A 17,393-nucleotide genomic window follows, 5' to 3' on the forward strand; every position below is an offset into this window, starting at 1 on the left:
CCGCCCACCGTGGTGGAACTGCTCGCCGACCCGCTCCCAACCTGGGAGCTACGCCTCACACCGCCAAGAGAGGAGGAGGGGGGGCGTGACGTCGCGGGAACTCCCACGCGACGTTGCGTGACGTCACGCGAGGCCCGGGCGGGGCGAGCGGGGTTGGCAGCCCTCGGGCCCTCCCCCAGCCCGGGAAAGCGCGGGCTGCCCCGAGGGGGCGGCTTGGCCGCCGCCAGTTTGGTAGGTTAGTCAGGGAGCGAGGAGAAAAGCAAACGGCCGTCTCAGACTTTCCAGTCTCAGAGCGTGTCTGCTTCCCAGCTGGGGGCTTCGGAGAATCTCGAGACCGTCTTGTAAGCTGTGAGTAGAAGGAATCCCTTTCCCCCGACCCAGAGCACTGGGTCCTAGCGACTACTTCCGGTCCGCAGTTGCGGTCTGACCGAAGGCGTTTGGCCCCGGGGTGAGGATGGTTGTTTGGTCATCGGTCTGAGTCGAGGAGCGGGCTGGGGCAGGCCTAAACTCAGGGGAGGTGGACCTGAGCGCTGACGGGATACCGCTCGGTGCAGTTCTGGGTCTCCTCACCAGCTGAGAGCTTGGCTGCCGGCGCCGAGCCCGCCCGCGCATGCGTGGACCTGCGCCCGGGGTGGCCTCGCGCGGTCTCGGCGCCAGTCCTGTGGATCGCTTAAGTGAGGGCGGCCCACCAGCCCTTCGAGCCGCGGGAGAAGCGGCTGATGGCAAAGGGTGCTGGGATGGGAGACTCTGGATCTCTGCTCTGCCCGCGAGAGGACGACTCAGAGTCCCTGTTCAATGTGTTCAGAACCCTTGTGTGACCCGAGGTGCCGCTCTTAGCTCACCTGTGTAAGCATATGCGTGGTGTGACAGGAAAGAAATCTCTTGAGCACGTTCAGTGTTGTGATTTATGATTTACACTGCAGCAGGATGCATAGAAATGTGTTAAATGATTGCCGACCATTCAGCCCAGAATGCAGCTTGAGAGGAAAGATGCACATTTCTGAGAAATTGAAGGGCAACGTCGTGCCAATAAATAACGGTTCAGTATCAAAAGAGATGCCAGCAATAAGTGCTAAGCTTGCAAACTAGAGTGGAGAGGGTTTTGTGATCCAGACTTTGCAAGTTTAGTATTGATACATTGTTATGTGCGGGGCAAAAAAAAAAAAAAAACCTTTTTACTATCTCTGAAGATAGATATATTTATTAAAGGAAGTTTTATTTTACACTATTGGCTTTAAACCATTTAATACTAAAATATACAATTTTAAACTGTTCATTAAAGTAACAAATATTGATTTGAACTTTTTGATTAATATAGGTAATTAACTTACTTTTTTTTTTTGGCTTCTTAAAAGTATTTTGGAGTTCACTGACATCACAAGTTGAGTTCCAGCCTTGATGTAGCCTCGTAGTGTGACCTTGGGCAAGTCATTTAATCTCTTAAGCCTGTTTTCTTCAGCTCTAAAATGAAATTAGTAATAGTGGCTGTTTCATGCAGTTGCTCTGACGATTAAATTAAAAGAGAATAGAAAATGGCACACTCCATGGTATATGCTGCTGCTGCTGCTGCTAAGTCGCTTCAGTCGTGTCCGACTCTGTGCGACCCCATAGACGGCAGCCCACCAGGCTCCCCCGTCCCTGGGATTCTCCAGGCAAGAACACTGGAGTGGGTTGCCATTTCCTTCTCCAGTGGTATATAGTGAACACTTAATAAATGGTGGCTTATATTGATGATAGAAGAGACCCATTGCTTTATCTTTTAGAACAGGCCTCTTTGAAGATAAAGCTGTATTAATTCAATGGACCCACTTTTAAAAACTTTATTGTATAAATAATATAGTAATGCATTACTATATTATATACTTAATATGATGTATATTATGTAAATATACATATTATTACCATATACTTAATATGATGTGTATTATGTAAATAATAATTTACACTTATTATTAGAAAACTAGACTAGAAAAACACTAGAATTATGAAACCTTCATATACCTATCTGGTTGCCCAGCTTCAATAATTGTGATAGTTCAACCCTTCTTGATTTATCTGTCCACCCAACATTTACTTATTTTCGCTGGAGTATTTTAATGCAAGTCCCAGTGAATCTTCAGTTTACCTATAGAGACTACATTATTTATCACTTTAATAGATAAAGAAAGGGCTTTCTTTTTATCATACAAGAAAATTAAAAAATTCTTAACATTATCTAAAATCTAGTACTTGTTCAGTTTTCACTATTTTTAAAAAGTGTAGTCACGATTTTGGAAAGCCTTAATGTATTTTTATTTCTTTAGTGCTTTATAGTTCACCAAGTGACTCTGCACATATATTGCTCCCTTTGGAAATGGCCATTGCTTATCTTAGCCTCTTCATCAGAGACCTCAAGAAATAGCAAGAGACACTTAAATCTATTTGGGCGCTTGTTAGCAATGGTAAGGCATTGGCTAAGGAGCGAGATGTGAGGTTTAGTAGACTTGTTAATCATTTAATTTTTTTTTAGTAGTAACTAGTTAATGGTTTCAATTTAAGAACACATATTAAAATATTTATTAATTCACTTGAACTTCCTAATAATAGCCTTTTGCTTCCTTCAGGGGTTACACAAGTAATGATCATTCACCTTTACTCTGAGAGGCACGAAATAACTTTTCCCTAGTTGCTTTATTATTGTTTCTGTCTCCATAGATCTTTGCTGTGTTTCTTGCTCACGGATTTCTCTTATGAAAAAGCTGTTCAGATACTTGTGTTATGTCAATCATCTTTCTTGCTCTTTTACAGTGTGCGTGTATGTCTAGATGTGAATGCCTAAGTCAAGAATACTTCAGAATGCTTTCCAGTTTTTGGTTCAAAATGTTGTATTCCATATCAGCTCAGAAGTTTAAAAAGCAATAAATTCTTTAAGAATGGTGAATTGGTTCTGACCATGAATGATTATAAACCTCTCTATGTAAGAGTCCTTTCAATATAACACAATGTAGGTAATCACTTCCTTTTTGACAGAATAAGAAAAAATTCACCTGAAAAAAATTTGCGTGATTTAAGGCCAGATAACTGAAATTGGGACTTTTCTTTCCATAATCATCTTTTTTTCCTAACTTCTGCACCTCAAATTCTAAAGTGATTGATCATAGGTTAAGAAGGAAAACTTGAGTATAGCTGGCTGGGCTTGAAGTCATCCTGGTTTCAAATTACATAAAGATAAATGTAGAATTCATTTACCTTGTAATCTGTTGTTTCAGGTATTTCAACTGGCCAAAGGCAACTTCAGACGTATATAATGTAACAGAAAAGTTCAGGAAACATTAACCAATAGAAGCGTGGAGCGTATTAAGCAAGATGAACCTCTCAGGAAGCAGTTGTGGAAGCCCTAGTTCTGCAGATGTATCTAATGATTTCAAGGATCTTTGGACAAAATTGAAGGAGTATCATGATAAGGAAGTACAAGGTAATTTTTTTCTTAAATACCTATAGCATTATTCTGCTGAGACATAGTAGTAATAACTAGTCTGTGCGACAGTTCAAAGATCTCCTTCTTAAGGGACCTTTACTGTTCTAATTTTGGGGGATTCATATTTATGGTTGAGTTGTTGCTTTTTGACTACAGACAACTACCATAGGATGTAGCTCTTGCGCAACTTGTAGTTACTTGTGTTAATGTGTATGGTGTGGTGGAAGGGGCATAGAAATGGTTGATTGAAGATCTGGATTTGAATTCTGATTTCATTTATCTACATGCTCTGTGATCTCAGCCAAGTTATATAACCGCTACAGTTAATTTTCTGCTGTGAATTTATTTACAGGATTTTTTTATATACTTCTTAAGTTCAACAAACCTTGAGAATTTGTTTCTCAGTGCTTGGGTTTGCCACCAAGCCCTGTGATCCAAAAATAAATAGCAGTTTGCCTTCAGAGAGTCTGCATTTTGGTAGAGATAAAGTCATGTTAACAGATAATTACAGTGTAATAAGAACTAAAATATTTATATGAAATGTAGTGAGCATACAGACGATTGAGCTGTTGTGGTTGGATAAGTATATAAATATTACATGTGATTGTGAAAATGTACTATGAAAGCTGATCTCAAGTTGGATATTAAACCTTAGTATACCTATCTAATTCTGTGACTTTAACGTAATACATTTGTCCCATGTGTGGAAATGCTTTGTTTTACATGTATTTCTTGATTATGTGTTGCCACCATAGGTTTGCTAATACAGTGCTTTGTAAGTCACATAGCTTTTTCTTTTTTTAATTGAAGTATATTTAATTTACAATTGTGTTGGTTTTAAGTGTACAGCATAGTGATTCAGTTATACGTAAATATGTATTCTAGGTTTATAGTTTATTATAAAATGTTAGTCACCTGTGCTACACAGTAGGTCCTTGTTGTTTACCTGTTTATAGTATATAATGTGTATATGTTAATCCTGAACTGTTAATTTATCTCACCCCATCCATCCCCTTTGGTAACCATAAGGTTGGTATTTGTGTCTTTGACTCTATTTCTGTTTTGTATTTGTATCATTTTTTTTAGATTCCACGTATAAGTGATGTATTTGTCTTTCTCTGACTTATTTCACTTAATGTGGTACTCTCTAGGTCCATCCACGTTGCTGCATGGCACTGTTTCATTCCTTTTTTATTACTGAGTAATATTCCCTTGTATATCTGTACCACATCTTCTTTAACCATTCATCTGTCAGTGAACACTAGATGCTTCCATATCTTGAGTATTGTAAATAGTGCTGCTGTGAACATTGGGATGTATGTATCTTTTCAAATTAGTTTTCTCCTGATGTGTGCCCAGGAGTTGGATTGCAGGATCATATGGTAACTCTTTTTTTAGCTTTTTAAGAAAACTCCATATTCTTTTTATTTCCCTAATGATTAGTAATGTTGTTTTTTCATGCTTATTGGCTATATTATCTTTTCCTGTTTATTGGCTATTTGTGTACATTTGAAGAAATGTCTGCTCAAATTCTTTGCCTATTTTTAATCAAATTGGTTTTTGTGGCAGTTGAGTTGTAGAAGTTCTTTGTATATTTTGGATATTAATCTCTTATCTGATACATGCTTGCAAGTATTTCCTGCCATTCTGTGAGTTGCTTCTTCACTCTGTCAATTGTATCCTTTGATGCATAGAAGTTTTAAATTTTGGTAGAGTCTAAATTATCTACTTTTTTCATTTGTTGCCTATACTTCTCTTTTGTTCCAAGAAATCATTGTCAAATTCATTGCCATTAAGCTTTTCCCTTGTGTTTTCTTTTAAGAGTTTTACAGTTTTAGCTTTTATGTCTAGGTCCGTGATCCATTTGAGTTAAAGTTTGTATTTAGTGTAATGTAAGAGTCTAACTTCCTTCTTTTGCTTGTGAATATTTCACTTGCCCAGCACCATGTGTTGAAAAGACTGTCCTTTCCTCTTTGAATGGTCTTGGAACCCTTCTCAAAAACCATTTCATCATATCTGCAAGAGTTTATTTCTGGGCTCTATTCTAATTGGTCTATATGTCTGTCCTTATGCCAGTACCACATTGTTCTGATTATTGTAGCTTTTTATTTTGTTTTGAAGTCAAGAAATATGTGGTGTCCAATGTTGTTCTTTTTCAAGATTGTTGTGGTTATTTGGAGTCCCTTGAGATTTCATACGAATTTTAGGACAGATTTTTCTAGTTCTGCAAAAAATATCATTGGGATTTCAATACAGATTACATTGTATCTATAGATCACATTGAGTAGTGTTGACATCTAAACAGTGTTGTCTTCTGTTCCATGAACATAAGATGTCTTAACTTTTAAAAATTTCTTCCAGCAATGTTTTGTAGTTTTCATCATACAAGTCTCATCTCCTTAGTTAAGCCTATTCCTTAATTTTGTATTGGATGCTTTTGGATGCTACCATAAATGGAATTTTCTTGATTCCCTTTTCAGATTGCTCATTGTTAATATAAAGAAACACCACTGATTTTTGTGTGTTGACTTTGTATCATACAACTTTACTGAAACTATTTCTTAATTGTAGTTTTTAAATTCGTGGCTGAGATAAACATTAAAAACTCTTTAATTTTATTATGAAAGGTTGGAGTTTCAATACATCTCCCAGTTCACTTGCATACTTTACTGCTCTGTTATGCTCATTCTTTGATAAATTATTCTGATCTGTTTCCTTTAAAGCTCTCTTTCAGCATATTAGGATTACCGATGTAGTCTAGGTACATTAGTGTTCATTTAGAAATCCGGGTATCAGTGGAATTATTCTTGTTTTACTGTGTTTTTTAATTATTATTAAACTTTTTCTCTAAAATTGTCAAAGTACAAAATAAACAGTAAAAATTTATCCCTCTCCTCCCCACACACTAAAGGTAACCACTTTTTATTACCTTTTGTGTTGTTTTCTATTTTTTTTTAATTTGAATTTTAAGACTAATTTTAGGAAATACTACCCACTTACAGAAGTAAAGAAAATTGTATAAAGAACTCCTACTTACCCATCACTCAGCTTCAGCCAACATGGCCAGTCTTTACCCGTATTCCATTTGCATCTTTATCCCTCTTCCACTCAATTATTTTGAAGTTTCTGACATAATTTCATATATAAACATTTTAGTATATTCCAGGAGTCTTTTTTAACCAGAAAATGCCACTATCACATTAAATAAATTCTTTAATGTCATCTCATACCTATTAGGTGGTCATGTTCAACTTTACTCAGGTACCTAAAATGTCTGTTTATAGTTAGTTTGTTCTAATCTGTATCTAAAACATGTCTCCATGTTGTATTTTATTAACATATCTACTGAAAAGTGTAGTTTTAATTTATATTTCCCTTATGAGTGAAATTAAGCATCTTTGCTTATGTTTGAGGGTGGTTTGCATTTCTTTTTAAGAACTGTTTATATACCTGATTATTGGCTTGTTGGCCTCTTGCCTATCAATTGATAGGAGCTGTTTATATCTGAGGCATGGTATTGACTTCAAATATTTAAAAATTTAGAAATTCAAATTTGTTGTTAATGATAAAGATATGATTTTAAAGTGATTATGCTTATGGTCATATGTCCAGGGACAAATATGAGTATTTTACATTAATTCTACTCTTCACTTGACTACACTATTTCCCCCCAGAAAATATAGTGTGAAACATTGAGGAAGGATTCTGAATTTTAGTACTGACTTGCTGTTCATTCAGTGAGTAGTTACTGAATTATATACTGGGAATCATAGCAGTTGCTGACAATATAGCCATGAAGAAGATACAGTGGGTTTGGGGAGCATTGTATTCATCTCTCCTTAGGAAAATACTAATACAGTATAATTATATAACAAAGTGATAACAAAAATAAGCCAAATATAAGATAGTCTGTCTTGGTTACAGATAATAACAATATAATCAGCTGTATGAGCTTTTAAATCTACAAAGGAATAATAACATCTCCCAACTTCTGTTGAAGACCAGCCTTATCTTCCTCTTGGTTTATTATACTGTGACCCCACCATGCAAGTTTACCTGTAGGAACAACTTGAAGTTTAAGCTATTATGGGAGCAATACACTATATAAAAGCTTATTCTTTGTGACCTGGAGGTAAAACAAACATAGTATCTCCAAATGATTTAAATAGGACCAGACGTACTTGAGTTTTTATTAAACATTTGATAGAGAATTAGCATTATGCCATCTTCAAGCATAAGGCTAAATTCTTTATCCTTCAAATAATTACTTTCTGTTGTATAACTGCTTTTTAAGATCATTAAAATTTTATTGTACAGAGTCCAGATCTTACTCATCTTTCTACTTGCATTTCCATAGGTAAAAGTGCTTGGCACGTGGTAAGAAATTAGTAACTGGTATCTGAATGAATTGCATAGTTTATATCTGCATCAGTGGAGCATTTTCTTGAACATAAGTTTTCAAAATCCCATAAGAGAATTCCTTGGCAGTCCAGTGGTTGGGACTCAGAGCTTTCACTGCCGTGGCCTGGGTTTAGTCCCTGGTCAGGGAACTAAGATTCCACAAGCCTGTGGCATGGCCAAAAAAAATTTCCATAAGATATGAAAATATCAAAATTTTTTGTCTCTGAAACCCTAAATACTACTCATTTACTTTAAATTTTTTATTTTTTGGTGATACTATAAAAGCATCATTTTATAAGAATGACAGTTGTCTATTCTTTTCTAGTTTTAAGAGAAATGCATGTAGCTTATTGTATTGTTGTGATCCATGTACATACTGTTTTATGTGTGACTTATTTTTGTTATTATTAACCAAACTGCTTGTTTTTCATGTGGCACATAATCATCATCATTTTAGAATTTTTATGCATACCCATTTAAAACTGGGACAGTTTTATTTTTTAGGCTCATAACAGGGATAAAATATTTGTTAGATTTCTTCATGTTTCTTGGTGTTTCAGATTCTTCAGGAAACTCTATTAATATCTGTGCTTTATGAATTTGATACACATGATATATCAAACATATCTAACACTGGATATATGTTTGAGTTGAGAGAAGATAAATTCTGGCATATTTTAATATATTGATTAGGCAACTTTTACCAATTTCGAGATTACTTACGGATTCTTAAAGATTTTAAATGATCGAGCACTATTTTTAAAAAATTAGTATTTGGGCTTCCCTGGTGGCTCAGATGGCAAAGAATACACCTGCAATGTGGGAGACCTGGGTTCGATCCCTGGGTTGGGAAGATCCCCTGGAAAAGGGCATGGCAACCCATTCCAGTATTCTTGTCTGGAGAATCCCATGGACAGAGGACCCTGGCAGGTTGCTGTCCATGGGGTCACAAAGAGTCAGACACGACTGAGTGACTAAGCACACATATGTTATTTAAAAATATTTTGGTGGGGCCTGGCAAATTTGCTGAAGGGAAGACTCTTGACAGTCCCTTGTCAATGTGTTCCACATCATTCTGTGTAAAATCAGTTCCTGTGACTCTTACTATAAGATCAAAGACATGCCTGAAGGATACTTTATTTTTTTGTTTGAAAGTAGAGGATCCATTTGGAGAAACCCAGTGTAAGAGGCCACTTGAAAGACATCAAACATGGACTTGTCCAGACTTCGCAGGTTTTAAAGTATATACAGGAATCAAAATTGACTCATTACTTCTAAAACTTCATGTCCAGGTTAAAAAAAATGGAAAAGTTATTAATGTAATACTTGAGTTACATAATTTTTCTTAGATATGCATACAAACTTAAATACATTTGAATTCATTTGAATGCAGGGGTTTTGGGGGTTTTTTTCATGTTTTAAAATCCCTGTCAGTATCTGGTTTATTATTTTAAAAGCACAAGTTATAAGATGAAATTTAGAATATTTTTCAGAGTGCTACCATTTTAATAAATAGTTTTTTGTCCATGCTACATTCTGTCATCAACATCTCATAATATTTTCTGTATCTGGTAAATATGGTAATCAGTTTCATAGAAAGTGAGGCAGATTTGTGAGGCCAGAATTGGACCCCTTTGAAGAAACGGAAAGTGCGGAGGCTCTAATATGACAGGATAAATATGTCTTGATTCACTTTTGGATTGCTCCATTTATTTTCCCATGTTTCATCAAAAATTCCAAAAAGATAAAATTCATGTTAAGACTATACAAATTAGCAATGAAAGGAATGACAAGTGATTTTGGTCCATAACATCAGTGTCCTGTTCATTATTATGACAAGCTAGTCATCAGGAAAGTACAAATCAAAAGGGCAATGAGACATCACCACATACATGTCAGAATGACTTATAAAGAACACAAATAACAAATGTTGGTGAGGACGTAGAGAAAAGGGAGCTGTCATAGTGGGAATATAAATCAGTGCAGCTACTGTGGAAAACAGTATGAAGGTGTCTCAAAAATCTGAAAGTAGAACTACCCTATGACCCAGCCATTTCACTCCTGGGTATATATTTGAAAATAAAAACACTAATTTGAAATGGTAAATGTACACCAGTGTTCATAGCAGTGTTATTTACCATCGCCAAGATACGGAAACAATGTAAGTATCCATCAGCAGATGAATGGATAAAGATGTGTGTAAATACACACACACACACACTGAAATATTGCTCAGCCATGAAAAGAATGAAACGTTGCCATTTGCAGTAACATGGATGTGCTTAGAGGGTATTATGCCAAGTGAGAGAAGTCAGACAGAGGAAGGCAAATACTATATGGTATCACTTCTATGTGGAATCTAAAAAATTAAACAAATGAGTGAATATGACAAAAAGAAGATGCAGACCCACAGATAAAAAGAACAAATCAGTGGTTACCAGTGGGGAGAGGTAAGTGGGGGTCAATATAAGATAAGGGATTAAGAGGTATAAACTATTAGGTGTAAAATAAGCTACAAGTATGTATTGTACAACACATGAAATACAGCCAATATTTTATAGTAACTATAAATGGAGTATAATCTTTAAAAATTGGGAATCACTAATTATACACCTGTAACAACAACAAAGAACATAATATTGTACATCAACTATAATTCAGTTTAAAAAAGAATACTGTCATTAACTGTCACATGTATTATTTTCCATTTGTATTAACATAAATTCAATAAAATCTGCAAAAAATTAATATAATTAAATCTTAAAAGTAAACTAAACACACACTAAAAGTAGCTGCATTTTATAAAGACAATGTCTTTACTTTGGAGTTGAAATTGATTAGGCAGTTACCGAAATAGTAATGTTTTTGGTAGAAGTTTAATTATTTAAGCCATATGTAAAGCCACTATTTGTCAAGAAAAATATTATTAGACTTACAATTTATCATTCAAAACCGTAAATAATTTTTTTTACAGTGACAGTATATACATAAATGGTTTTTTCTCAGCAAATGAAAATTAGTATAAACATAGCAATGATTTTGTTTATGACAAGTTGAATTCTTGCCTTATTTCCGAATTCTTAAATTTGTTTCTTCTGGTATGTGAGTACACATGTGGGCCCTTAATTGTTTCATTTTGTCCAAAATTCATATATGCGTGGGTGTTGGGTGTACAGTGCTTTTGGTCTTTTGAGCGCTGTTTTCTCATTAGGTGTCTCAAGTTTCCAGTGTTAACAATCCCAAATACTTTTTTGAACAGACTGCCTGTTCATACAGGAGCTGCCTTGTCGTATAGCCTCATTCCTTCCGATGGGTGTGGAGCAGGATTAAAGCACACTTTATAGGGGTTCTAATTGTGGATGCCTAATTGACTTGATGAATAGCAAATGCTAAAATTTAAACACACATACATACACATACAAACATAAACCTGCTTCAGGGCTGGTCTGCATGACAGAACAAATGCCTCGCAGGTGTTGAACGCTTATAAGATAAAAGAGTAGTCTTTCCATGTTTCCCAAGAATTTTCTTTTGAAGTTTTTAAGGATTTTCTATCTCATTGTTCCTTTTCATAAAATGGTTCATAGCAATAATCCATTTCATCTTGGGTGCTACTTTTCACTTTTAAAGGCAGACCTGAGTTTTAGAAGTCAGCCAAAATTAAATTTTCACACACTTTGGGGAGGGTAGAAGAAAGTAGAAAACTGCTGACTCTAGTCTTTGGCCTAGTGGGGTCACAAGTTCTTTTCTTAATTCTTCAAAAATGAGTTAATGCTTTACTGAGTACTTTAAAGGTCTTCTGAGTAGTCATCATCACCTGAAAAAGAAGAAATCTTCCCCAGCTAGGGAACTAACTTGACAGATGGAAAAGACTTTTTGAAAATCAAAAGATCATACCAGGTTTTATTTTTAACATTAAAAATTTTTTCCTTTTATTATAATGCTTTACATTTTCACAGTGTTCCAACCCTCTCAATACTTTTCCGTAAATTTTCTTTATTTTGAACTTATTGTAGACTCACACTGTATGTATCCCCTTTACCCAGTTTACCCCAGTGGTAATAACATCTTGTATGGCTTCCTGTGTGGCTCAGTGGTAAAGAATCCACCAGCAGTGCAGGAGACGCAAGAGACGTGGTTCCATCCCTGGGTCAGGAAGATCCCCTGGAGTAGGAAATGGCAACCCGCTCCAGTCTCTTGCCTGGAAAGTCCCATGGACAGAGGAGCCTGGCAGGCTACAGTCCATGAGATGGCAAAGAGTCAGACACGACTGAGCACAGCACAGTAGCATAGGGAGTAGTTTTATATTTTGTTATCTGACTCAAAATTAAAAATACATATAACACGTGTAATACATATCTTGAACTAGATACAGTAGTGCCTTTTGTTAAGTACCTTGTCAGCAGTTGTGTTCCTAGTCCAGGACTTCCTGACCCAATCTGTTTTAATCCCAGAAGATTTGAGTCTATATAAGCAGTATTGCTGTTAGCAAAATACATAGGCTATGCCAGAACATAAACCTTCATTCATAATGAACATCTAATTATATGCTTGCTCATGCTATTAGGAAGTAACTTTAGGTGGAGAAAATTTCATTCTATTTGGCTGTCATACAATAGACTCGGAGCAACAATGTTGCAGATATTTTGTGACTTCAGGGTGTGAATAAGGGAAGTATATTCTTCAAACTAATGGGACTTGGCTCATTGTTCAGAGGCCAGACTCAAGTGATTTAATAGTGTTGTTATTAGAGTCATAAAGAAACTTAGATTAACTGCTTTAGAAATGATAAAATGTATAAATAAAATACTGTGGGTTTTTTTTTTCTTTTTCAGGTTTACAAGTGAAAGTAACCAAACTGAAAAAGGAACGAATTTTGTAAGTATCAGTATATATAATACTGGTGTCTTATTTATAAGGTAACTGATATTGATGTCCTATTTGACCTACTTAGTGTGAACCTTGTATGCTGCTGCTGCTGCTGCTGCTAAGTCGCTTCAGTTGTGTCCGACTCTGTGTGACCCCATAGACGGCAGCCCACCAGGCTCCCCCGTCCCTGGGATTCTCCAGGCAAGAACACTGGAGTGGGTTGCCATTTCCTTCTCCAATGCATGAAAGTGAAAAGTGAAAGTGAAGTCGCTCAGTCGTGTCCGACTCTTCGCGACCCCATGGATTGCAGCCTACCAGGCTCCTCCGTCCATGGGATTTTCCAGGCAAGAGTACTGGAGTGGGTTGCCACTGCCTTCTCCCAAAATTCTAAAGGAAAAGTAATAATAATTTATCAATAATTATAAGTAATAAGAGTATAGCCTTAGGTATTATTTTAATATATTTATATTTTAATATAATTTTAATATATAATCTTTTTCCTTATACTTATTGAGATGGAAACTGATCTATATATCATTTTGATCTGTTAATGACATTTTTTTTCTCACCTATGATTAATACCTGGAATTTAAGATACTACAAGATGGGGAGCAGAATAATTGTGGGATTTCTAACTCATAAGAAATGGAAACTAAATGGATATTCTGAGACCCCTTTTAACTAGTTTGAAATTCCCAGCAGTTCCCCTGAATTGTTTTGATTATTAACCCCAGAATCAGATCTGATTTTCTAAGTCAGGAGCAGATTTTACTCCTGGTTTTTTAGAACGTCTACATTCAGAAATCTGAAACAGATGGCGTAGTGGAATATTATTATTCATGACAAAATTTAACATCATTGTGACTAATAATATTGTACTTGCTTTATAATATATATACCAGTAGGTCTCATTTCTTTCATATTCCTGAATCTTCCAAGGCCTTAACCAGAAGCTGGAGTTACCAACTGCTCATCAAAACATGCCTCACTATTTTTTCTATTATAATCTGAAATTGGAAATTGTGAAGTTTTCCATTACAACTAGAAAGTGATGTTTGGAAGATGACTTAGATACAGAAATATGAAATCATAAATTTTTTAAAGTTTTTTTTAGAATAATTTTATGATTCTTCTTGATTAATGGCACTTTTAAATACTTTGCATGTTGAAAGTCAACATGTTCCTGCCTTAAAGATGTCATTTTAAACATTTAAATTTCAGGATGTGTATCTTATTAGTTAGGATATATTTTTTATACAAGAGGTATTTCTCTACATGTCTAACCAAACAACCACATAAGAAACCTTAAATTTGTAAATGACTGTTGAATATTACTTTCTTAAAAGTCACCTATAACATTTCTAAATCTATGCTTTACTTCACTATATGGTTCAGTCATTTGATCTTCTTAGCAGCCTTTTAATATATATTGTGATTACTCTGTGCCTTGCCTACCTTAGGTAACTTGGGGTTACACATTTTGGAAGCATGGATAAGTAAGTAAATCCCTCTGAGTTATCAGAGAAGTAAAAGGATGCTTCATTTTTCAGAAGGCTAGGTCATTTCTTTGTGGGACCAGTAACTTGGATTTGCCTGTTACCATAACCCCCCTTTCTAAGTATATTTTACACTAGACCTCCATGGTACAGTAACAAGATCTCTGGTCTCCATATTGTTAGAACAGCTTTATTTGTAAAATATCTTAGTCCGTAGAAATTCCCACCTAGAAGAAGCAGTTAGAAAAGAAATCAATAACTATAGTATATTTATCTATCATGTAATTGCTTTAGGCCTGTGTTCTGATGTTGTCTCTGTACATAGCTAATGCTTCTCTTTTACACAAATTCATTTACAAAATGATAACATGTAGAAATGTTGACTGTTGAATTTTTGTTGAAGGCTTCCAAAATAGGATCAGTGAAAACCTAGTGCTGCTTCTGAATTAAATATATTTTCAAGAAGTATTGGAAGTTTTTTGATTACTAGTTTCAGCTATCTGTTACTTCCAAAATTTAGTATCTATACATATGCTACCAGAACAATATTTGTTGTATAGCAGGAGACCACTCTCAGATGTATTGGTTTGTCATTCAGTATCAAATGTTCAACCAATATTTAAGACATACCCTCATTGGTATCTGACATTTTGACTTAGTTGTTTAGCTCATCTGTTTTTTGCTCATACTACATTCATTAGCAATTTTGATACCATCATATGGACATCTCCTTTTTCGTCACCTTTATTTGATTTGATATTTTTGACCCTTGAGAGATCGTGGGGAAGGTGTTTGAACCACTCCATTATCTTGTATTTTCAGCTTCCACATCACAGAGAATCCCAATTCAGTTTCTAATGGGTTTTCATAAAATAAATGCATATTTTATATATGTGGTTTTTTATTTTCTGAAATGTAATGACAGAGGGGTAAAATATGGCACCGCCTTGGGAAATAACTAGATAGTCTACTAGAAGAAAATTTTAGATGTCTTTGTTTTTTCTTGACCATAATCAAAATGGTAAATACTTAAATAGAGTTTACTATTTGCCAGCACTGTTCTGCATGCTTTATATTCATTAGTACTTACTTCGTCCTTGCAAATGCCTTATGAGGTAGATACTAATGTATCCACATTTTTTGGGGTACAGAGAGTTTAGGTTACTTGCACCAGGTCACACAGTTGGTACCTGGCAGCTGAGATTCAAACCTAGGAGGCATCAGAATAGGATTGGTTTGCATCTACTTCACAGTAGACCCTGGCTTAAAAGTGATACCAGGTAAAAGTTTAAGCAACACAAAACTTTGTAAAAACACAAAGTATCGATCCCTCATAGTTGGAATAGAAGCAATGTGGGTAGAGTTAGCTGCTATTTATATTGATAAATGTATATGAAATAATAAAAGTAACCAGTAAGTGTACAGTTTAATAGCAATTTTGACTATGTTGAGTCAGTGGTGGCATCAGAATTCACTCTGTGTTCTAGCATTGTGTAATGAATATCTGGTGCTTAGGAAGATACTTCTATAGAACATAAAAATACTGCAGAGCAAAGTCTAGTATAATTTGATCTCTGATTAACAAAATATTCAAATCTCACCTTTTGTGTTTGTTTTGATACAACAGATTCATAGTATGTAAGTGGTGAGATCATGCTTTGGAGTTCTTAATGACAGAATAGTCTTGTTAAGAGTGTTTTTCCCTTAAAAAGGAAAAAAACAACTTACTGCTTGACTTTCAGAGATGCACAAAGACTAGAAGAATTCTTCACCAAAAATCAACAGCTGAGAGAGCAACAGAAAGTCCTTCATGAAACCATTAAAGTGTTAGAAGATCGGTGAGTCTGGTTCTTTGGGTCCTCTTGAGTAAGAGGTGATTTCCCTCTTAATAGAGAATATACATTGGTGTTCATTTGTAATCAGTTCTGAGGCTTAATTAAAGTGATCTTTTTTCCAACTTTAGGTCAACTTTGGATAAATAGCTTATGAAATTAAGGATATTCTCTTACAGGTTTGTTTTTTCATTAATTACAGCAACCACATCTGTTTATCCTTTAAATGATGTTTCTTTATCTGGTGTTTGATGTAGGACAAGCTCAAGGGTAGCAGTGTTCTAATGCATTTGATGCTTTAATTCCATTTTTACTTCTGAATAAGTGGCAACTGCTTCACAGTTCCATTCCTATCTAACTCCTGTCCTGCCATTCGCTTTCCTTCCTTGCATATTTCTCCACTTTCAGGCATTCTAGGGATTCTTTTTACTGAGAATTCCCAAGATAATGCTATTCACCTCCACCTATCAACTTTCTTTTTTCCCACTTCTATGAAGTTAACACTACATTAGAAAAGACTTTGAGATTTTGCTGTTTTCCCTTGTCTGAACTGTAAGTGCTATTTAGGACCTTGAACTATGTACAAAAAACCATGTCTCTTCTTGCTTTATTTATAGTTAATGTTTTTCCTTTATTATCATTTCTGTGTATGTTACAAGAGGGCTGGTGGTTTGATTTTGCTGCTGTGCCTTTACTGGAGGAATAATCTAATATTTCGTATGCATGCAAACTGAAGTTGAGTACTCTGTCATCCATGACTACTATTTCTGTGGATGTACACTTACTGGAATAAGCAGCCTGTTCTGGAATATATAAAACTCCATATGCTTTAGAATCAGAGATATGAATTTGAATTCTAATTTCACACTGTAGCCTTAATTAAATTTAACAATAAATAGTTGAGCCCTGTACCACATTCTAGGTGTTGCTCTAGGGACTTGGAATAATACCATCCCTCTAGGTATACCAGATCAGACCAGATCAGTCGCTCAGTCGTGTCCGACTCTTTGCGACCCCATGAATCGCAGCACGCCAGGCCTCCCTGTCCATCACCAACTCCCAGAGTTCACTCAGACTCACGTCCATCAAGTCAGTGATGCCATCCAACCATCTCATCCTCTGTCCCCTTCTCCTCCTGCCCCCAGTCCCGCCCAGCATCAGAGTCTCTTCCAGTGAGTCAACTCTTCCCATGAGGTAGTCAAAGTACTGGAGTTTCAGCTTTAGTATCATTCCTTCCAAAGAAATCCCAGGGCTGATCTCCTTCAGAATGGACTGGTTGGATCTCCTTGCAGTCCAAGGGACTCTCAAGAGTCCTCTCCAACACCACAGTTCAAAAGC

The 17,393-nt window shown here is 35.8% G+C and overlaps 1 protein-coding gene across 1 annotated transcript in view; it reads left to right on the top strand.

Moving 5' to 3' along the window:
- Window positions 1-143: 143 nt before the first annotated feature.
- RBBP8 (retinoblastoma binding protein 8) overlaps window positions 144-17,393 on the top strand; it is a 65,305-nt gene continuing 48,055 nt past the window's right edge. Inside the window, 4 exon segments of the mRNA XM_010828916.1 lie at window positions 144-348; window positions 3,249-3,454; window positions 12,694-12,736; window positions 15,966-16,061. Of these exon segments, the coding sequence (XP_010827218.1) occupies window positions 3,346-3,454; window positions 12,694-12,736; window positions 15,966-16,061 (248 nt within the window). The 5' untranslated portion in view covers window positions 144-348; window positions 3,249-3,345.

The sequence above is a fragment of the Bison bison genome, unplaced genomic scaffold (genome assembly GCF_000754665.1).
Source record: "Bison bison bison isolate TAMUID 2011002044 unplaced genomic scaffold, Bison_UMD1.0 scf7180017864498, whole genome shotgun sequence".
NCBI lineage: Eukaryota > Metazoa > Chordata > Mammalia > Artiodactyla > Bovidae > Bison > Bison bison.